Raw genomic sequence first — 23231 nt, 5'->3', positions numbered from 1 at the left:
GACAATAAGGCTGGGCGATACGGTTGAAATCAATGTATTCAGATACTGGTACTCAGTGATGGAATGTAACTAGGTACATTTACTCAAGTACTGTGCTTGTGTATTTCCATTTACTGCTACTTTTTAAGATATGATATTAAGATATGGCGTATGCATATAAAATCATGTATAATATCTTATTGTAATATATTGTATTGCAATGAACAATGTAACACTGATTTCATCAATAAAAGAGCTTCACTCATATAAAACAATTCCAGTAACCCCTGAAACTACAATATGTTTTGTTCATTTTGTTACAGCAGGTATGTTCTTATTAAATATGTAATCTTTAAGTAATGTTCATCTCTTAAAAAACATAATCAATTATTTGACCTATGACTGTAAAAATACGGATACTAAACTGTTTGTATTACCTGAAAACAAGACAGCTGTAACAGACCGCAGCCAAAACTCAGAAAAAACAATGCATATTGCAGTAACAACACTTACTGTAGTCTGCTGTCTGGTTTTTGGTTGACTTATATCGTAACTGCAATTGTTGCATCCTTTATTTCTCCAAGATAGTGCAAGATGGAACTTGCTTTGGCTTTGTAGAGCAGTATGGTCGATCGTGATTCTTCCATGACACACATATATTGGATATCCCTTTGTTCATGTACAAACGTTTGCCCCCACTGTACGACTGTGTATTAAAACACAGCAAATGTTTTCAGTATGCCGTTTTTTGTTAATGCTTTTAATGCTTTTCATGCTCAATGGGTTCTCAAATCGCACTATTTTTATAGTGGTGATATTATTATTAAGGTGAAAGAAGGAAGGTGGTCTGTAGAGTAAAAACATTTAGTGTGACTGATGCATGGTGCGAAAATAAACTGAAGACCTACTTAACTGTTACGCTTGAGTTTACTATTTTACGGTTTCAGGAGAGACAAGCACGCAGAAATGTGTCACATCCAGCTGCCATGTTTGCTTGGCTGAAGAAAATGTGTTGCTACTTGAGCAACGGGTAACGGCACACAGAAAATACTTGGATCCAGATGGACATTAGAATATTTAAGGATTGTAGTAATATTTTTAAAACAGTGGCGAAGGATTTTTATGACTTAGATCTGTGAATCAAATGTAATCATTAAAGCCTTAATATTACAGATGTGTCGTAACATCAAATATTCATCAAATAGTCACAGGACTGCACAACACAAGCAAAACACAGACATTTAACAAACCATACAATCACACAACAATCATATTTTATCACTTAACACATATTGTATGCGTGTGTGATCTGAATGATCGTGTGTTTGTGTTAAAGTGTGAAAGAGAGAGGAGGTGCTGCCCCATGGATACCTGTGACCTGGTCGACGAGGATGCGGGAGGTGATGATGCGTCCATACTGGGAGAAGAGCTGTTCCAGCTCCTTCTGGGTCATAGTCTTGGGCAGGCCACTCACATACAGGTTGGCATCACGGATGGAGGCTGAGCTGGGTCGGGCATATGACACCTGTGGAAACAAACACATAGTCTTAGGGGCCTCTATAAATAAATTGGGGCTCCAGTGCTTTATTACTCAATAATATCCTGGGAGGGGTTTTAAATTTAAACAAGATTAAAGTGTGAGGGGAACAGGATTTTGTGTGTGTGTGTGTGTGTTTTGGATGGGCAGGGTGTGGGTCGTCGGATCCTCAGGGAGGAAAATGTGACTATTTTCTTAGCACACCTTGCCGTGGGGATTATCGTTGTCAGGAAAAGATTTAGCTGCTTAGAACACTGGAGAGATAACACTTGAGTCGTTTGCTAGAGGAGGCAAAGGAAACTTTGTTCCCTTGAGGAGAAACCACAGGTGTTTTACTTTGAAAGGACAGCTCAGGTGGCCAGGGGAACAGGATTAATAGTATTAGGACTCTGACCAAAAAGCATCCTCATTCACCCCATTGAATTTAAGCACTATTCTGAGTTAAATGTGAATGAATAAACATGCAAGAGTTAATATGTTGTGTTTGCAGATGCCTTTCTTTAAATCAGCTTTTTAATTAACACATTAGTATGAGCAAAGTAGCCAAAAGCCCTTAAACTTTTCAGAGTGCAATTTAGCGTTGTGAACCCTGAAGAAAGGATTTCACTGTTTAGCATTATTAAGCAGGTATACAGAACCTGTAAAAACCTGTAGATCTACAATTTTTACACAGTGAAGATCTGCATCATTCCTTCGTTTTTCAAAGATCAGCATTAAGAGCGAGTTGTTTACTACAGTATCCTCTGCTGTAAAAGAACATGCGACCATACATATACTCACAAACACACACAAATACAAAAAATGCACATAAATCCATTAAATTCTCTCCCTTGCAACACTCTCCAGGTCAGCGGTCTCAGAGGGATTACAAAGACTTACTCATAGTACCACTCACCCACATAATTTCACCCAGTTCCTCATTGTCACAGCTGCTCCTCCTCAACACACATACAGTAACACATATGCACAAGCACATGCTTATTAATATGCAAACACACAGCTCTCAATGCTACTTTCCAGTGATCTGCGTTCTCCCTCCAAGAATAGTACGTCTGTAATTGTCCATATTACGAGAACTGCATAACTAGTTTGACTATGCTGTGCAACTCCCAGCAGCAGCTTTCTACCAGTGAACTTTCACTTGTCAAACGTTGTCCCCAACATCCTCATGTGTAGACCTGATTTTGCTTCAGCAAAAGATGCGTAAATCCCATTACTACTGCTGCTGACTGGAGCAGCTTTCCCTTGCAGTGCTTTCATTACCTCTGACATGTGGAGACATAAGCCATCAAATAAGGTTAAAGTCAGGCAAATATGGTGGATATGCTGTCATATCCTTGAGCAACAGCATGGAAATCCTGCTGAAGTCTAACGTCGGGAGAATGGGATTGGGAACAGCTGGCTTTCCCCATGTCTCACTTTTCTTTCACACATCTTCCTCTCTGGCCTCTCTGCACAGCTCCTCTGTCTTCCTCTTCCTCTCAGCATCTCCCTCCTTTCTCGCCGGCTGGGTCTTTTCCTTCTGCTTCCTTCCTGCATGCTGCCTCGCTAAACCTTTTTCTCCCTTCCAGATTCTGCCTCTTTTTACTCCTCTTTTCTTCTCTGTGCAGCTTTCCCTCATTTTCGCTCCTTGTCAGCCAACTCCAGATGTCTAATCCATCAACACCTCCTCAAGCTGTTAGCGGTATTGTGTACAAGTGTGGCGCGGTGCATGTGTGAAACAGTGTGCTTGTTCGAGTGTGCGTGCGCAGGAAAGTTAGAAAAAGTGTGTGAGATTATGTGCATGCATGTCACTGTGAGCTCCTCTCACCTTTGGCATGCTGCTTCCCCTCACGCCTCGGTAAGTAAGCAGCATCGCTGACAAAATCCGAGGTGTCATGGTGGAGGGAACCGAAGCAGCGAAACCAACTCAAACACACTACAGAGAGACACATCGCCCGAGAGCATGCGAATCTCTGGGCCAAGCGTTTCCTCACAAGTGTAGTGGCAGAGAGTGGGAAGGGTGTGACATGAAAGAGCGCCAAACTTAATTTTAGAATCACCGTGCTGCCTTTTAATTTACCTTGTTACCTTTGGGGTATTTCAGTCTGTTGTGGAGAGAGAAAGCAACGAGAGAGGGTGGTAGGGAGGAGGAAATGAAGTGTGAAAGAGCGATAGCAGCAGACAGAGATGCAGAGTTGTCTTCTGTCATTACGAAGACCGCCTTTATCTCAGGGACAACTTGAGGCAACCGCTTGTGTCATGAGAGTGTGAGGGTGAAAATCCGTGAACTCAGACTGCTACACTCAATAAAGACCTCTTGAATATTCACGCTTCATAAATGACCTTCAACTTTTTACAGTCTTTATATTTAAAATGCTTATTTTTTACAAAAATTTCAATGTTAGTTGACCTGCTTTGTATTGTTACAACTCCGACTCTTCAGAAGTTAAGACGCTGTGTAAGACGTTAATTAAAACAGAATTTGCAAAGGAACTGTGTTGACTGACAGTTTTACGAAGGATTTCCAATCCCATATAGTAGTGTTGTAGCACTCGAGACCAGTCTTGTTGGTCTTGTCTCTGTCTTGGACAAAGAGGATTCTGGACCAGTCAAGACCATGACTGCAATACCAATATATAATATCTGTGATAGGCCAATATCAGCAGATAATATTGACCAACTGATACATCAGTTGGGCTCTAATATTTATGACAATAAAAGAGGTGAATGAAGATGAACTTTCATTTTTCTTCTGTTGGGGTTTTCATGTGAACATGGATCTTTCAGATCATTTTTAGCAGTGCTTATGGTTTGCATGTTCCACATTTTATTGTGTGTAACGCATTGTGGGACTCGCACTGGTCTTGGTCTTGGTCTTGACTCAGTCTCATCCTGCTTTAGCCTTGGTCTTGATTTAGTCTCAACCCCTCAAAGTGTTGGTCTTGTCTTGGACTCGATCCACTCTGGTCTTGGTCAAGACTTGGTTAAGGGGGTCCTGAACAACAGGTAATATCCTTTATATAATCATGTGTTTCACAAAGTAGTGAACCCTGCCCCATCCTTGCTTGTGAACCGCTGAGCCTTTTAAAGGATGCCCCTTTCATTTGATGCTTATCTAAACTCGTGTTATAGTTGCTCAGTGATAGCCCTGCTTTGCTGAAAGTGTGGGTCACAATGACCCGATCACACATGTGCAGATGAAATAAAAAACAACACAAATAGAGACACGATCCAGCCATCATAAACATGTCAAACCACCACAAAAAAACACAATATTACTCTCTATCTCTCTCTTTTTTCCCCCCGTGGCATTCTTTAGACAAGAGCCAGCAAGCTGTGCTGAACCAAGGCCAGGTCAGGCAGCGCACATTGTCTCGGGAATAGAGGGATTCTCACAGGGATTCCCCTATTCACAACTACAGGCTAATCCTATCCTATTAGATTAGATTAGATTACATTAGATCAGATTAGATCAGATGACAGAAAGCGAGAATCCAGGGATTACCACAGAGCAACAGATTACGGCCCAGCTTAAAAGCAACAATACATCAGCAGGCCACGATCTGCGGGGGAGATTGATATGTTGATATTATGCAAAAACAACTAGGTTTAATTTTTAGCCTTAAAAACATGTTTGCAGGAGGGACAGCACAGTGCTGGCACTGATTTATCTGTCTTACCTCTGTGACAACCACCAGCAAGATGGCACATTAGTCATGCCATTAAAATGCAATAACAGAGCCCTCAATTATTTTGGAAAACATGCGGTGATTGATGTGTTTCTTCCCTTTCACTCAGAGATATGTATACATAATTTCACCTTCACATGTTGACATTTGGAAAATAATTAGCATATCAGCCACAGTCACAAGCTTTTTAATGTGTCTCTTTGATTCAGATGGTCTTTTTTATTTTTCTGAGGCTCACGCATGTTAATCCCATCTCGCCCTCCAGCTCATTCACTAACAGTATCACTATCTAAAAGGATTTAAGAAAGCAGCCTTATATAACTTTATACATTTACCGTAATTCTATCATTTATGATATACCTATATATCTATTTTCATAACTTGCTTAATGCTTTTGAAACATTTAGTTGTACATTAAAAAATATACTGTGTAATATATGTATTTGTAATGGAAACAGTTGTGTTGTGTTATAATTAGACTTGTTTAGCGGAGCATGGTTACCTTGATCGTTTTGGTCTGAAGTCTGAGTCCATTTAACGTGTTGATGGCTTTCTCTGCGTCCTTTGGATCGATGTAGTTGACAAAGCCGTAGCCCAGACTCTGTCCTGAAATGCCAAAAAGAGGGAAAGAAAAGCTTTTAAAATGTTATCTCGATTCAATCATTTCAATTTGCTCACTGACAACAAGGAAACATGTTAATTTATACTCATCATCCACGCTTGAAGATTTGAGATAATTAAAAATTATCGGTAGTCTATAAGGAATAGTTACATTTATATTTAGACTACTCAATAATAAAGCTGTGTGATTCGTTGACCAGAGTTTGATCCTTCCTTTAACTGAAAATGATACACAACCATTGCTCCCAACCATAGACACACTCTTGGACGTCATACATTTGCAACATCCTTCATCGCTGCTGACAAGATCACAGTGACTCCTGCCCCCAGCGCCAAGAGTCTTGGTGTGACTTGGTGTCAACCATGTGTCATGTAAAGCCCGCTGTTGCCACAACCCTGCAGATTTGAGCTGTACAATATTTAAAGAATGAGACAGCCCCTTTCCAGGTCCTCATACCCTTTGAGGGACTATTTTCACCCCTCCATTCAATTAATACTTTAAAAAGATCAGCAAATGATCATTCAAGAGATAATCCTGGTCAAATAAAAGAAGAAAAAGCTACCAATTCTGAGAGACAAATAAAACATTTCTACCGTATACGTCATGTCATGATAATGATCTTACTGAATAGGACTGAATGTGTTGCAGATGTAGAATCTGATCCTTTCACTCCTCCTTACAGGTTGCTCGTTATATTGATGATCTCTGAGCTTAAGGGAATTCATTCTACTGATACATTTAATTTACGTTGCTCAACATAGAGGTGTCTACGACTGAATGCCTCGAATATGTCATGAATCATGCTCAAATTCTCCCTGAAATGCCCTGGCAAATAAAAGTATCACAGTGAGTATAAACAACATATTTGTTACTGTCTTTGCAGCTGTGCAAAAAGCAGAAAAAAAATACCACCCCCATTTCCCTCTAAGCTCAAAGTGTCTTAGATAGCAGACTCCCTTTGAGTGTGAAGCAGGCCTGACATCTCCCAGTGTTTCCCCGACAGATCAAGCTTTTCAACAGGCGTAGGACTTTAAGAGGACGCCTCCAGCCAACAGGGCCTTCAGTCGGCTAGTTTTCAACAAACAGCCTGGATCCACTAACACCACACACAAGCACAAAGAATCCCAGTCAGTTTAAGAGGAGCAGCGTGCACATATTCACGCTAATGGGAACAGACAGCGGTTAGTCAGAGACAAAGTGAATCACAAAATATGGAGCATGGCTGTTTCACAAAATAAATACATTTGGGCTATGGATATCACAGCGCAGAACAGCTCAGCAGCGAGCAGTGGAAGGGCCAGGAGGGACTTGTAGTCCTAACATCAAACAGCTGATGATTTTCTCTTCTTCTCTCCTCTCCTCCCTCTTCTCCTCTGGATTAACTGTGGATTATCAGACGCTCTCTATTGTTAATTAAAAACCTGCCATCCAGAAGAGACTACTGCTATTTATAACTAACCCTCCTCTCCTCCCTCTCCGCCTCCTCCTCTCTGACTCTCTGCTGACATCAGGTGTTAAGATTGCCAGTTTAAATATAACTCACAAAATCCGTCTTTGTGGGTTCGCTTCTTTATTAAATAGTGTACATACAGAAGAGACCGGTAATAATGAAGAGAAGGAGAACATGTAGCAACAGTGATTAATTAAATGAGATGAAATAAAACATACATGCAGCTTTAATTTGCCAGTAAACCGAGATGGGCCATATACTGTATTCTAAATTACCAAGCGGTGTACAGAACGGAGAGAAATTAAGTATGTTTCCTAAAATAAATATGTTTAAAAGCAAAAAAAAAAAAAAAAAAAAAACTGTTTCTGGTCATAGGTTCATGTATTCAATTTACACTCACACTTTAAATTCCAGATGGGTGCAACAGCTGAGAGCCTGCTGCTTGTAACGCTCCTCTCCTGCATTCACCATCTCTCCCACCCTCGCCTCCCACTTTCCTATCACCTTCCTCACCCCTCCCCTTCATCTTCAACAAGAAATGTGAGGTTCGACAAGCACAGATACCAGAAGGTTAGCTGAAAATGAAGTGTGCTGGCGAAGAGCACTCATGCAGGGCAATAGAGATGGGCTGGCTGGTGCTTAATGGTACCGAGACTCTTAGCACTCGTGGAGTAGTCCAGGCAGGCAAATGGGGCCAAACCGGCAGCCATAGACGCCGTGTGGCTGGGGGCAGCGTCACTGTAGGTTGAGTGTCTTTATGTGTGTATGTGGGTATGTGTCTGTGGGCATATGCATGAGTCAGCAATGGATTACAGTCTTGCAACAAACATAATAATGTATTTACTTTGATTATGGGCCTGATGAATGTAGTATTCAGCTCCATGTAAATGATGTGTTTTTATGTAAGTTTGAGTATGTTGTATGCATGGGAAGCTTAGGCTGGCACTGGCATATCTGCCCGCCCCCGCTCTCTTCCTTACTCCCGCTTTGGCAAGGCTGAGTGCCTCCAGGGCTGGGGGGGAGAGGGTAGGAGCGAAGCTCACTGGCTGGCATCAGTCCCCAGGTGAGTAGGGAGATGAGGGGGAGATGGAGGGAGACATCTGCCTGCAGCATCAGGAAAGCTCCAGGAGGGGATTCCACCAACCATTTCCAGCCTGCTAGTGAGCAGCTAACAGCAGGGAGCCACCGGCAGACTGCCTGTAATCTGCGCGGATGGGTGGGAGACGCAACGCCAACGTACCGCGCAGATGTACACACATGTGCACACACAAATGCAAGTAAACATGTAATCACTCAATCACAGAGGCACGCAGAAACAAACACAAGCAGTAAAGTATGTCCTCGCAGCAGGATATGAGGGGTAGAGTGGCTGGCAGCTAACCAGTGAATTATACAGCGGGGGTATTGTAGTTCCTAAACGATATAGTGAATGTCAACACCGAAAAGATGAAGAACGTTGTCTATTTCCATCCTTTCTCTTATGTATGCACAGGCATTCATATAGGCGAGGGTGCTACTGTGAGCAGCTCTCCGTCTGTAACCTACAATATGCAGGCAGAGGCAGCAGGCAGGCAGTGTGGTTGGCTTCAGCCTGTCACAACACCTGCCCTGTTCACCTCAATACTCCCCAGCAGGATCAGCCCTGCATGCTGCCTGCATTTGGATCACACCATCACACAGTGCCCTGCTCTGTTCCGGCTCAACACACCGCGGTTAAGCACAGTTTAGACGCAGTTTAGAATGGCTCAGCATCATTTAACCTAGCATGGTGTCTTATTGGAATGCAAGGATGAGGCCAGCTTGGGCTGCCAGACAAAATGTATTACCATAAAGTAAAGACTAAGCAAAATATGATAGCTCTGAAGTCATTTGTAAATTCTAGTCACAGATTTAAAGCTCGGGTTAGGATGTTCTTCAAGAGTAGCGACCGGAAGATATATGATTTTATTGCAGATTGTGATAAAAACACTCAAGTTGATTGTCCATTATTCAGATGATCTTTAATCGGAATAATTCAAAAAAAGTTTAATCGCATGTGTGTAAATACTATTGATCATGAAGAATTACAGGGAGACTAAGATGTTTGATTGTTTTTCAATAAAATATATTATTCTAGAGTCTTACTGGTAAAGTTGCTTTACTACTGCTGAACACAGACAGTCATGACACGGTCATAATCTTTTTACAAAAGGTTTGAAAAGTGTAGTAGACTCTGCACCATCCCTCTGAACTTTATGTCACAGAGTCAATCCTTTAAAAAGAGTCAGAAAACCCCTGACAGATTTTATAGACAGAGACTTTCTTTCTGTATTTCATAATTACAGAAAAATAACTTGGGAAAGCGCTGCATCACAGGCAATATAGAGAAGCTATTAAAAATGCATGATAAATAGCCTCTAATGGGGTTGTAGCTAACAGAAAAATCAGCCTTGTGCTGATCAATTACCTTAATGGATACATTAACTTATATATTTTAATTGTCAATTAAAACCAAGAACCCAAATGATGCATTGCTCTTCATAATGGCCTTTTAATGAGGTTAGATATTCATTTGCCTCTGATTCGTCAGCTGCTTACAGTGCCAGTTGTGCAAATCCTACAACAGTTGTAACGACTCGAGAAAATGCTCGGCAGCAATGAAAGGGGGCTTCTTAATAAAAATTATGTAAATTTAATGATGGCAGAGGTCTTCTAATAAAGAATGTCCCCAAATGGGATTCATGTGAAGTGTATAAATCTAAGAATCTAGAGGTTGTTAATGATATTAACAGTATGTGTATAGACTTGTGCAAAAGATGTCATTACATATTATATGGGTTTTATGTAACACTCTAGCACTGCAGTGCTTTACTATATAGTGCCACATCCACTTTCACTAACCTTTCTAACCACATTGGGTGTGGGAGTGAGGAGGTAGGGGCTAATTTGGATTAGCCCGAACTCTTCTGGCAGACCATTTGTACAATCTGACATAAATTGTATAGGGAGGTGGGCATGTATTTCAGCGGTAAAATCACTGCTATTTCTAGTGAGAAGCTCTTTGGCGTGTTAGCGAGGTGTTATGACTAAGCCATTATTTGTTTCCTGAGGAGCAGCAGGTTGCCCAATGTGTGAGATGAGAAAATGAGTGTACTTTGAGCGGGTGTCCTGCCTGCTGGCCCCACTGTGTAATTTCACCTTTCCTATCCCCCTATGTGGCAACACATACACAGACACGCACACCAAATAATGAAAATTCACGCAACATACCAATGCAAAATGATATAGGGTACAGTATATATGAATAAGCACAAACAAAAGCAAAGGATTAATGCAAGGCAACACTGAATTCACAGACATATGATCAAGTTAAATATATATGTATGACACTGTGAGGCGCACAATCATATGCTGTCAGGTGCATGTAGTAAGACTCCGGTTGCATATTGCCTGTCATTATTTTGTGCCCTTTTGTTGTATTATGTGACTAAGAGCCCTGTACTGCAGACATGAAAGCATCTTCATCTCCTGCTATCATCAGGCAAGGCTCACACAACACACTATAGACTCTTTGATCAAGAGTGGTAGCTACCGAATGAAACACATAGCTGCAAGAGCCCTCTTTTTTGCAATGTACCTCCCTGGAATCTATTGTTCTTAGTATCATTCTCTGAGTAGTGCTTAAATAAGTCAGTTTAAATTCTCAAAAAAGTTACTTAACTACTGACACTACGTTGTCAGAACAGATATTATGTTTAAGAGCAGAGGCAACTTCTACTCACTATTCCTGAGAAGTTTTATTATTCTATTATTTCATTTCCATAAAATAAGAACATTGTGTAGTACATGCTGTCCAACTAATGGAAAAAGCTCTGCATGAATTTTAAACAACGTAACAGAATTAAAATTAGTATCTGAGTGAAGAAACATTTTAAAGGCTAACAATAAACGTTTCTAATTGTTCCCACACCCTATCAGCAGTGGTGTCTGCCTGCCATTCAGAAGTCATGGGTGGAAGCGTCAAACAGGGTGAGGTGGGGAGTTTGAGCTTGCAGGGATCATCAAAGCTACGAGCCAGTGATGCTAACACACCTTGAGAGGTCCAGTCCCTTCTCCCCAGATACAGGCAAATCGGCTCAGTCAGTCTTGAATTTAGCGACATTTAAAAAAAAAAACACATTTCACATTGTCAAAATAAATGTGTCACTCCTTCCGTCCTCTCCCGTCCTCTGACGTTTTGCCCCTTGCTGCTGCAGCAACTTGAGGTAGTGCTATTTTTTGATGGGCCACCGCTCCCCAGCATTTGGAAAGGTGCCCTGTCACCAGCTTCATGTCAGAAAAACCTCCACTTACCTCAAAGAGGGTCAACTCCACAGTGGAGAGGGAGTTGCGTGAGTTTGCAAAAAGACAAATGCAAAGAGAACAAAAGACTACAGTGGCTCAAATACTAGCAGTACAGTTAGAGCCCATCATGTGGTGGCATGTATTCAGCCCGTTTAAATAACTAAATTCATAAACAGAGCCACGTCCCCCGCACACATGCATCTACTGTAGATCCCTCTCCCACTCACTCATTCAACACATCTTTCCCTCCTGGGTTGCCAAGGTAGCAGCCACTGTTGCAGTCAGGAGGCTCCCACTCTCAGCTCCCAAGGCCCTGCTACCACCAACACACACGCATAGACACCACTTGCCCACGTAGAGACTCAGGGACAAACACACACACACACGTAAACCACCCCCTCGTGGTGGCTCCCTGAGCCTTAGGGCCAGTGGACTGCAGCCTGCAGTGTGTGGGCTGGTTGGCTGGCTGTGCAGCTGAGAAATACAAGGCAAGCTGACAGACAGAGAAGCCCCTTTAAGTCTTGGATAACCCTGTTACGTCAGGATTGCGGAGCCTACTCTGCTGCACCTGCTTGGACTCGGCACAGAGCGACCAGGCCCACAACCCTTTAGCCGTCCACCCCAAGCCCTGCAGCACACATGCTGGGGACAAAGAGACTGTCTGGCTCTGTCCTGCCCAGGTACAGCGCACTCAAGAGTGGAGGGTTGGAGGGTGAGGTACCAGGCCTGAGGCACATTCGGCTTCTGGATCTGAGGCCGACACAGGGGACAGTCACAACCTCTGTGTTCCATGTAAAGGGCACTCAGAGTGGAATGAGAGGGGACAGAGGCAGTCTGAAGTGAGGGTCACAGGAGGTTCCTCCTGGAACAGTGCAGCCAAGCAAACTCTAAGGACATCCAATTCTGGGTCCTAAGCAGAGGGAGGAGGAGGAGGAGATTGAAGGCGGGGGGGGTGCTAAGAGGAGAGAGACAGGACATTCTCTGGACCCGAGACTCTGAAACTTTAATGTGTCTGACTGCTTGTGTCTGCACTTCTGAGCCTGGCAGCTCTCTTAATACCTGGCTTTGGAGATGTCAAATCCTTTTTTCATCTCTTTCCCTGTCAGCTTTGTTCACGCTATCTTCAGCCATCAGCCCAACTCAGGTTCAGATAAATGCAGCCTGTATGTGAGATATAAACACTGCCCTCAATCTTCCTCGGCATGATATCAGTAAGGATTTAAAAAGTATGTATGGCTTGTCTCCAGACAGAACAACAATGCATTTGTGTTGTTTAGGTGTTTTGAACGGTGTACCGTATTAAAATGAAAGCCAGGTCTCAATTAATGGCATTGGGCCCGGTCCAAATGAACAAAAAAAGCGCACATAAGCTCCCGGTGCCTGTTATAAAATGTACATACCAACAAAGTAGAATTACTTCAATGTATTCAACAATGTAATCACGCTATTTACAACACTTTGTTGGTCTGGATTACTCTGCGACATAAGACACGTCAAATATTTCACAAAAAAAGTGTGGGTTTGTGTTAACACTGTAATGCAGTAACGAAACTTTAATGGGACAAACAGGAGCAGAACAAGGAGGCTTCCTACTAAAATATGACCAAATATACAATATAGTCGTGTCTCTAACATTTGCCTGCTTTAAATAATGGTGCATACTCTCTGCAAATTAGGTAAATAAAGCCAGTGGCCACTTTTTGAGGAAGAACAGTAAAAGGGTCTCATGATACAGTCAAACAGAGAAATAATGGAGAGTTTTGTTCCCATCACCCTCGTAATGATGTGAAAAACAGCTTGGCTTGCAATATGAAGTACAAAGAAAATCAGCTTTGCTCCTGAGTGTGTTGTCAATGTATATTTCAGTAGCAACAAAGAGCTGTGGGTAAACTGAGGTTTATATGGTGAATATTTGATCTGTTTCGCATTAAGACTGACAGACCTTGTGCAGGAGCTAAGCTCCACCCGTCTGTCCTTGCAGATCAGGGCAAGATGCATATTTTATGTTTGCAATATTTGTGGGTGCACTTGATGTTCCGTAACAGAAATGGAACAACTATGAAACTAATGGATGTGCGCCGCATGAGCTACAGACTTGTGCATGCAGAGCACGCCAAATTCAAAAAACCTGAGATGTTTTTTGCACCTACAGTATATAAATAAGGTGTACCTGTCCTTATGTAAGAATTGGGTTCGCAGCAGGCTTTCACATGCTACTGAAGCTGCTGTCTGTCAGAGGTGCTCTGGCTTGAACTACTCCACAGCTGACATCACAGTCCATCTATTTTTCATAGCCAACATCTGCTTGGCTTGCTACATTGTCACTATGATTTGTGTCAGCTCCCCAGATTCCATGTATAAAACCAACACATGGAAGGTGACTAGAGTAGTGCGCACAAAAGGCTTTAGTCAGTGTACTTTGGGATGATGTCTTAACAGCATTTCATTTCATCTGCACAAAAGGAAAAAATGCTGTTCTCATTATTACAAGGTGAGTAAAGTGCTGTTGAAGGCTGGCAGTAAGCTAATTCTGCAACTACCTGAGGCAGCCAGAGCCGGGCAGACACAGCAGCTGGTAAATAAAGTGAACTGTTTACTCAACAAGCGAGTAAAATATCCTAACTATCTACACAAAGTAAGGCGACTGAGCTTTTAGCCACTGTAATTATACTGCGTGTGCTATTGACGCAGCATGACAATCCAAAAAGTGGTTGTCCACAAAAACATAAAATCCCCTCAACCTCCTCCTCAACGCAATCAATTCTTGTTCCAGCATGAAAAGCCATTTTCTTTTCCTCCATGTCATTATGAAAACAAATGCATTCATTTCCCGAGCAGAAATGCAGCTGATGCAGAAAAATTATCCCGAAAAACGACTTACTGACAAGGATCACAGTTCCTTTTCTGTGTGTGCGTGCGTGTGCATGTGTAGATGTCTGTGAGTGCTGATTCAGTATGTTGCAAAGCCCACATTAATTTTTCCTAGGTCTCCATAAGGGGAGGTCTCAGAAAGGAGTGGTAGCTTCCACCGTTGCTCAAGATGTGAGCTTTCAAACTGGCAATTTTCAGCTTAAATAGAGGTTTCGCTTCCTTTAAGAAGGACAGAAAAATGAACAGTGAGTGCTCTAAGTGCACCATGTCTCAAAGCCACGATGCCCTTGTCATTTGTATACATAGCGTTCTCTCTACTCTGTAGATGACAAAGTAATCATCAAAGCTACTACAGTATACACACTTATTTCAAACAACAAAATGCTCAGAGATATCGTCTCTTTAAGAATGCACAAGCAGACAGGAAATTCACAGGTGGAGGCCCAGGGCTTATGTGCAAGCGTGTGTGGGCTGGAGCTAGGTGCGTGTAAGCTAGCCTTAAATAAAAGATTAACCTGCATGTCCCTGCCGTGTTATGAGAGCACCAGGCAGAGGTAGTTGTGCAAGCAGGCAGGCAGGAAGGTAGGCAAGCAGGCAGGCGTGTGGGGAGCAAGAAAGACACCCAGAGGTGGCTTTTCTACCAGCTGAAGTCAGTCAGGGTGACAGACGGAGCTGGAGTGTCTGCGCCTGCCCGCGCCCGCCCGAGCCTCACGCCACGCTGGCATCATTGGAGCTGACAAGAGTGAGTCCACAGGAAGCTGAGAGGACGCTGAGGACCTGTCTGTCTCTCCTACCTTTGAGAGGCTTGTGTGCTCACACCTTGTCAGCAAACACTCACAGGTTGGTCAAGCCGCAAATACTGATGGGAAACATATTATGAGGTGCGAGAATGGTCGCTTGTAATAATTAGTGCATTTGAAATGTTAAAGCCGACACAAAAGTACCACACAACACAAAATTCTTACTCGTTGTGTGCACACCAAAAGACTGCTTGAATCCGTAAATACTTCGACCTTGTAACGATGAAATATTGAAACAATTATTCTAGTACATGTTTTAAAATTCACTTCAAATTTCTGTCAGTGAATTTATTTAAATTCCTAAACTTTGCTCGATACTCGTCATGCTTTTCACACTGCATAATAGAATATGAAGGCATTAATATTCACATCAATATGAATTATAAATATATAGCTACAGCACACTCTATCTATCCTCAAGAAATTTTAAAGATTCATACTGAAATTTCAACATAGTAAAAAATATCCTCTCTCAATCTTGATAAAAATGTCTTTCTTACAATGCATGCTAGATGTTTATGACAAATGAGAAAGAGTGCAGGTGTATATCTCAGTCTCAAAATAAGGTGCTCTCTTTACTTCCCACCATCCTTGTCTCTCTACCCCTCCCTCTTGCAAACCTGGCTTAGTCTGTTAATGATTTGGATGACTGTAAGAGAGTATAAAGCCTCTTGGCATTCCCTGCCGGAAGAAGGGATCTGTGCTTTGTTAGCCTAAAAGTTTGCACGAGGAAATTGTACCCATGGGATAGCAAAACAGGCATACGCCACAGGGGGAGATGGGAGGGAGGGCAGAATTTATTTATAACTTTTTGCGTTGATGCTAAGTCATCAGAGAGACCTTGTAGTGCAGAGCAGAGAAGTGCCCTAAATGGTTTAGAAGTGAGCGAACAAACATTTCTACCTCTCTCACTTTCCCCTGTTTAGGACCCGAGCAGGTTTACAGCAATTCTGTTCATTTTTTTTTTAAAACTCTCTCCAAATATCTGCTGTTAGCTTGGTTCCTCGCTGCTGCACTTGAGGGGAAAATCGGGCTGAGAGAGAACATCGTGATGGCGATGATGATGATAGCATGTGGTATCCTAGTGTTATTTTTGTTCACGCCATCCTCCATTATCCTGGTGTATCTGACTCTCAGGCTCCATTTTGTGGCCCATTACGGAGGACGAGGAAGATGGTCCTAAAGAGGAACTGTAGAGCTATGCTTCAAAGAACAGACGGAGGCAGGAATGGCTCGGCTAGTGCCCATCGCTAGTTTACAGTCAAAATGGTCATCCCTTTTGGCCTTTCGGTTGTACTTAATCTATCACAGGAAACACAATTCTGGAATTCGCCTTATATCTTTGTATGTGTGTGTTTACTCTCCTTGCCTTGCCATGCTATCTCAGAATGGCTCGGTGATCTGCCTGCCTGATGCTCTTTAATGAGATTATCAGGAGAAGAGTGTCAGTAAGTAGGATCTAAAATGAAAGCCATTATGGAGCATTATCACAGAGCTGCCCCCCACCCACCCTCTCCTCCCCTTGATCCATCTGCTGTATGGCCACCCACACAGCCACTACGCCCAGATTACAGCCATGATTAGCACCGCAAAGTGCTGCTTAATTTAAACACCTCTGGAGAACATGTGGCACTTTGCTGCATTGCTGAGTCACAGCGCTTGAACACACACCCAGAGGGCAGAGATAGATTTCTTCTTGTGGAAGACAGCGCATACAATGACTCCTCTTAAACACTTGAATTGTCTGGAACGATGTCGGACTGCGGGCTTGTGTACACTAGGGTTGCCGTGGTGATGACATTTTCCCACCGGCCAAAAAACTTGCGACAAAACTGCTGTTACCATTTACACCAGACTTTTTACAGTACAGGATGCTCACTTTCTGTAGAGTCGTATTAATTTATTGCTAATGCAAACTGAACATTTTCCTACTCCTGCAGCTTCACATTCAAATCATTTCACTGGTGAAACACTAGTTGACTTTTATTATGCTAGTCACAGGAAATGTGTTCAGTGAGTTTAATACCTATTCAGCATTTTTGGACAGCGGGTCAGGTTAAAATATTTCAGGGAGTAGTTTCATACAGCCTGTGGGAGTAATGGAACAAGGAGCTGTTAGATGAGGAGCTGCAGGCGACAGACCTCCATCTTCTCAGCATGGTAACTATCTCATTTTCCCTCATTATTGAGAGGGTTTAAACCCAAACAATATTAGATAGCAGGCCCTTTGCTTTTTGCTTTGACAAAAAATCATCTGCCATCATCTTGTCGGTCAACAACCCTTAATCTTGTCATGTTATAAGTGAAATGTGACTCCTGCTAGTAAAAAAGCAAAACGCAAATGACTGTGGTGGCAGTGAGCAAAAAAGGCAATCAGGGTCAAGGCCGGAACACTTTGTAACACTAGTAACACTGACTACCACGGCAAGCCTAGTGTACACAAGTGTGACCTATTCACTTCATATTTAATTCTTGTCAACACACAGTTTAGAGCCGTCATGTCCGCCTGTCACACCCATAATTCTTATCATTCTACTGTTATTAGACTACAAATGCATAAATAATACTGGTTCCAAAAATTGGGACGGTGTGTAAAACATAAATAAAGCAGAATGTGTACATTTGCAAATCCTTTCTGACATGTACTTAATTGAAAAAAGAACAAAGGCAGCATATTTGTCACTAAACAGCTCGTCTGCAAATGATTGTGACAGGTGAAAAAAAGGATTACCAGCAATCTTAAAATATGTGATATGTTAGGAACTTACAACCGAGGCTACAGTATTGTACTGTGGAAAAAGGATGCTTTTGTGAACAGGAAGTCCAGTCTTAAAGTCCCAGGATCAGACCAGTTTAAACCATCATAATAGAAAGCAAGCATCAAAATCCCTTCCAGCTGCGAGGGAGCTCAGTACAATAACTCACCTTGTGCTTTTCCCTTTTCTCTTTACTTTGGCGAATTTTCCCTTGTGTACCACCAAATCATCACACAGTATACTACATTATATCTTAATTTATCCCTACTTCTACTTGTGAATGTATCATAAGGTCAATGAAACACTTAGGTGGGTGGGATTTGAAAAGAAAAACTTTTTTCTTTTTAAAACTCACTGCATACACCTCAACTGATATCAAGGCTAAGCAGTTTATTTCCTTAGATCATGACAAGCTGATATTTTGGGTTAAAAAAGCAGCACTATCCCAGCAGAGCATTCAACAGTCTCCATTCTGTACCTGTGATCTTGTCGCGAACCAGCTTGCAGGACTCGATCTCTCCGATGCTGCCAAACAGGCTGCGGAACTCCTCCTGGGTCATGTTCTGGGGCAGGTAGTTGACAATGAGGTTGGTCTTGCTGTCGTCATTTGTTGGGCCAGTCTGCATGGGCGAGGGGCAGCCGCGGCTGTTGGTGGTCGGCCCGTTGGCTGTGGTGCCTCCTCCGCTGGGGCCATTTGTCACTGGAGCCTCCATGTTACTGATGATCTGGAGCAGGGCACGGAGGAGGAGGAGGAGAAACGAGGAGAGGAGGAAGGATGAAGAAGGAGAGAGACAGCATTAATTAGCAAAGGCTTCCGTGCTGTACTCAGCAGTTTGGAACAATGAATATGAAGCACGGCATACATACACTTAAAGTCAAAGTGGTTATTTTCTAAATTAATTGTCTAAAAAACATGACTTTTGTTGCATTAAGTCAAATCAACTTTAAAAGGCTTAAAAGGCTTTTAAAGGCCTATTTATAGATACTGAAAAACATATTTTAAATGGTTTAAACAAGCTTTGTCCTTGTGTTGGTCTTAGTTAATACAATTAATTTTCACAAGGAATCAAATGTTATAGTGGCAGAGCAGAACAATGACATTTATCATTTATTTCTCAGTTTTGAATAGCATCACTCAATACATTGTTACTTCGTCTGGGTAATATGACAATATATAATTAGAGGACAGTATTTAGCAAACCAAGAGAGGTTTTGCCAGATTTTGGTTAGTTATTGCAGATAATGTTACAAATCAGTGAGCAGGATGCTTTACAGCTATTCTGTATTTACATGATTTTGCATCAATGTGATGAAGCACCCTGATTTTTCAGATATTTATGAAATAGTTATTGATTTTTATATTTCGAGGCAGTGTGAATAAATGGTTGAATAGTAGTCTTTAGGGATGACAGTTTTTATTTCCACCGAATTATCCAATTGGTGAAAAACAAATTGCCTCTCATTTCACAGTGTCATTATTACGATGCATTAACATTTAATCAAAACATTGTTAAACCCTAATATGGAATTACAAAGTAGACATATAGTGAACACACTGTACACAATACACGTCTAAACATTGAGAAATACACCAAACATCGGACACAGAGAGGATAAACGGCTAAAAAAGACAGTACGGGGCATCTCTGAATGGTCAGCAATGGGGGCAGCCCCTCAGGTTGCTTATTGACTGCTGATGCTGCAGCTGTGACAGAGAGAAGTTTGCATTTTCATATCTGTTTTGTTTTTGTAGAGCATCTCACAATCCAAGTGTTCAAAAAGGAACTGTGAGTGTGAGAATGAAAACAGAGAAAATAGGTGAGAAGGAGTGAGAGTCAAAAGTCGGAGGAGGAGGGAGGTTGGTTGCACTTTGCTTTTCTACCAGAGCACTCTGACACATTTAAGACAAATGCTTATTCTGAGTGAGCATTATTCTCCAACGAAAGCAGTGTGTGCAGTCAAATTATTCATACATTTGCATAAAAAACATTTGTTTGATCGAATTGATGGCTTTTGTTGCCTATATGTGTGAGTGTGAGGGGAGTGTCAGAGTTTCGCCAAAGAAAGAGTAGAGACAGCTAACAATTAATCAGAAAATGGTGGAAAGATGAGATTAAAAAAGGATGGACGCGCTGTTAGAAAGGTACAGTGAGCATCATTCTCTCTTGAGCTAGATACTGCAAACTGACTGCTGACAGACTGCTTGTGAGCTTTGTTTTTTTATTTTCTGAGTGTCACCTTTACAATAATGATGGTCTGTGTTTCACACTGTACGTATGTGTGTATTGTGTCATCTTACTGCTAGTACCAATAGTGATTCTGCATAAAGGACCATAGTAAACTACAGCAAAGCCCTCAAAAAAGGCCTGTCCGTGAACACAAACTCACAAGTTTCCATCAGACTGCTGCACAAGCACTCTAATGACCTTACATGCTGAAATCCAAATTAAGATGCAAATATTCTTTAATCTGATTCAATCAAATTTTTAAAGCCATCACTCAGATCTCTCCCTCTCCCCTGTTCAACCGCTCGGCTCTTGGTCTATTTTTAACCATTCTTAAGTACACGCAGACAGGCTGCACTCGGAAGCGGGGCTGGTTTTAGCAAGGGAGGAGCGACGCACGAGTCGTACTTCGCTCTATTTTTGGATTATCAAAAGACTGGACCTGTGTTCTAATAATATAGCTCAAAGTGGAATTTAAAAATTTCCCAGTTTGTCCAGAAATAGTTCTCCAAACCGTTTTAGACATTTACAATGCGTGCACTTCTCGGCTTTAATCACTTTACTTTTATCTACTCTACCTCCGTGTAGTAGTGAGCAGAGATAATGATAAATGAAACAGCCGGCAAACAAAGAACTCTTTGGTTACTGAACAAATACCACCAATATATTCACACTAATATCAATTTAATATTCAATAAAATACTGTGCTATTTATTCAGAAAGGTAAGTGAATTTTAAGAGGGTTCAAAACAGTTTCAATAGGATGACTAAGAAAAGCAATTTGGGAATATAGGAATATCTCTATCTCTAAGTAATGATATAATGGAATAACATATGGAGGCTTATATCTGTCTTTTCTCTGACTGTAGGAAGACCTTTAAAGAAAGCCTGTATTTCATATCATTAAGTGCTCCTCTTTCCCTCTGTCTCAGTGTTTAGAAGCAGCACCAACAAAATGTCAGTCTTGAATCTGTTTCCATCCTCTCATTCTCCAAACACACACATTCGCATGCGTGCACACACTTCTATGCATTCACACTCTGCAGTGAGTGTTTGAGCACATACTCAAACACACACACACACACAAACACACATACAGAGAGAGAGAGAGAGAACAATGGCCCGAGCCCACAGCAGAAAACAAACAGACAGGGAGATGTCTAAAAGCTCTCAAGATGAGAGCTGCATGCAAATTGTTCTTTTGACAGTATCCTTTCCTACTCACTCACCATTCTACCACAACAGAGATACAGAGACAGACCGAGCAAGACAGGGGGGGTGGGGAGAAAGAGCGGAGTAAGGACAGAATAGTATCTAGCCATAACAGAGTTGATTGGAGAGGGCCTTATTAAATCTGTTTACATTCCCTGCTGGGCTCCATTCTGTCAGAAAGACTTTCAACTCCATGGGACGCTTTCTGAGGAGTTTTTACACCAAAATGGCTGCCTCTAATTAACAGGGACCTGCCGAGTCCCAGTGGCCAATTATATTCCTCTCCTTGTCCCTGCCCACCAGCATTTGTGCTGCTCAGCAGTCCACTTCTTGTTGGTTGTGAACACTCTGGCTGCCCCTGCTCTCCCACTGTGGAGCCTAGTGCTGTGGACAGAACTCACTGCATGTCCTGTTGACTTAGTACAACACACAGCCCTCTCAAGCTCTCAGCCTCAAGATGCAGCTTCTTTTACTCAAGTTTTAATTCTACTCTACTCATGTAGGAGGCAGGGCCAGCACTGGGCTTCTAGCTAAAAGCAATACATGTAGACAATGTTGAAAACAAATGTGTGCAGTGGTGTTGGATAGAATTGAGAATACATGGTTACTGTTAGTTGAGAGATACCTGATGGTCATTCTTAGAAAATGGCATCTTAACAATAATAAATTAAATCTGGCTTGACTCAAACAATGCTGAAGCTATGGTTGCTCTACAGGTAAGTGCATGGCAGGGGTAGATTCATTTCTAAAGAGTGCTACAGTGCTCAATAAAGGAGAAGGAGGAAAAAGAAATACAAGTTATCGCTGCAAAAACTTGAGTCAGTCTCCATGTGTGTGCAAGGAAACAGAAGTCCATCAGAAATTCTCACATTTTCAGCTCTGCAGGAGTTAATGAAGGATAGAGCTGCAGCGATTAACCAAATCATCAATTGAAGGAAAATTACAACTATTTTGATAATCTTTTTATAGTTTCAGTTATTTTCAAGCTAAAATGTCTGTCATTTATGATAGTAAATAAAGAGTCTGGGTTTTAGGCTGTTGTTGGACAAAAGAAGAAATCTGAAGATATCATTTTGGGCTCCTGGATAATTGTGAGGAGCATTTTTCACTTTTTATGGACATTTTAAAAACTAAATTGATTAATTGCTTAAGCATGGATGTGACTGGCAGAATAATAAATGACAAAAAATTACCATTAAGTTGCAACCCTAATGAAGGCTAAAAGGCACAATTAATTTGTAACTACAGCCCAACTGATAGGAAGCTTTTGGGTGTGATGCCGATACCAATATCAAGGAGCAAAAAAATTCCAATAACGATATTTTCAGCTGATATCAACACATTTTTTTGCAGTGATCCCTCAAATGCGGTAATCAAACACCTATGACAAAAATATGTAATGGAGGCAGGATATTTTGCAGTTTAACAAAAAAATCTTTCATCTTAAAAGCAGAACTGAACGTTAAAATTCACCTGAAATAATTAGAAATCACCCCAAGCATCATTTTTTGCACTGTGTTTAAGAGTTTTCTTATCTGCCCATATCGACAACATATACTGTACAATATATCTGCGTTAGGTCAATATCAGGCGACAATATTGGCCAACCTATACATCAGTCAGGCTTTATTTATAACAGATGTAGTATAAATACTAAAACATCAATATGTACATATTTATTGAAGCATTTCACATTTGCAACATTATTTCCTGGCTTCCTCGAATATACAAAATGGATGAACACATCAGCAGCTGAATATTTCACTCATCTCTGTATAACCTCCT

At 41.6% G+C, this 23231-nt stretch overlaps 1 protein-coding gene across 1 annotated transcript in view; it reads right to left on the bottom strand.

The window, feature by feature from the left end:
* The window catches only part of elavl4 (ELAV like neuron-specific RNA binding protein 4), an 84542-nt gene that overhangs the window by 24035 nt on the left and 37276 nt on the right, over positions 1–23231 (bottom strand). Inside the window, 3 exon segments of the mRNA XM_084355479.1 lie at positions 1351–1504; positions 5690–5793; positions 18488–18734. Coding sequence (XP_084211605.1) covers positions 1351–1504; positions 5690–5793; positions 18488–18734 — 505 coding nt within the window.

Source organism: Pagrus pagrus (genome assembly GCF_965226575.1).
Source record: "Pagrus pagrus genome assembly, chromosome: 6".
Classification (NCBI taxonomy): Eukaryota; Metazoa; Chordata; class Actinopteri; order Spariformes; family Sparidae; genus Pagrus; species Pagrus pagrus.
This window is presented reverse-complemented; position numbering and strand designations above follow the sequence as displayed.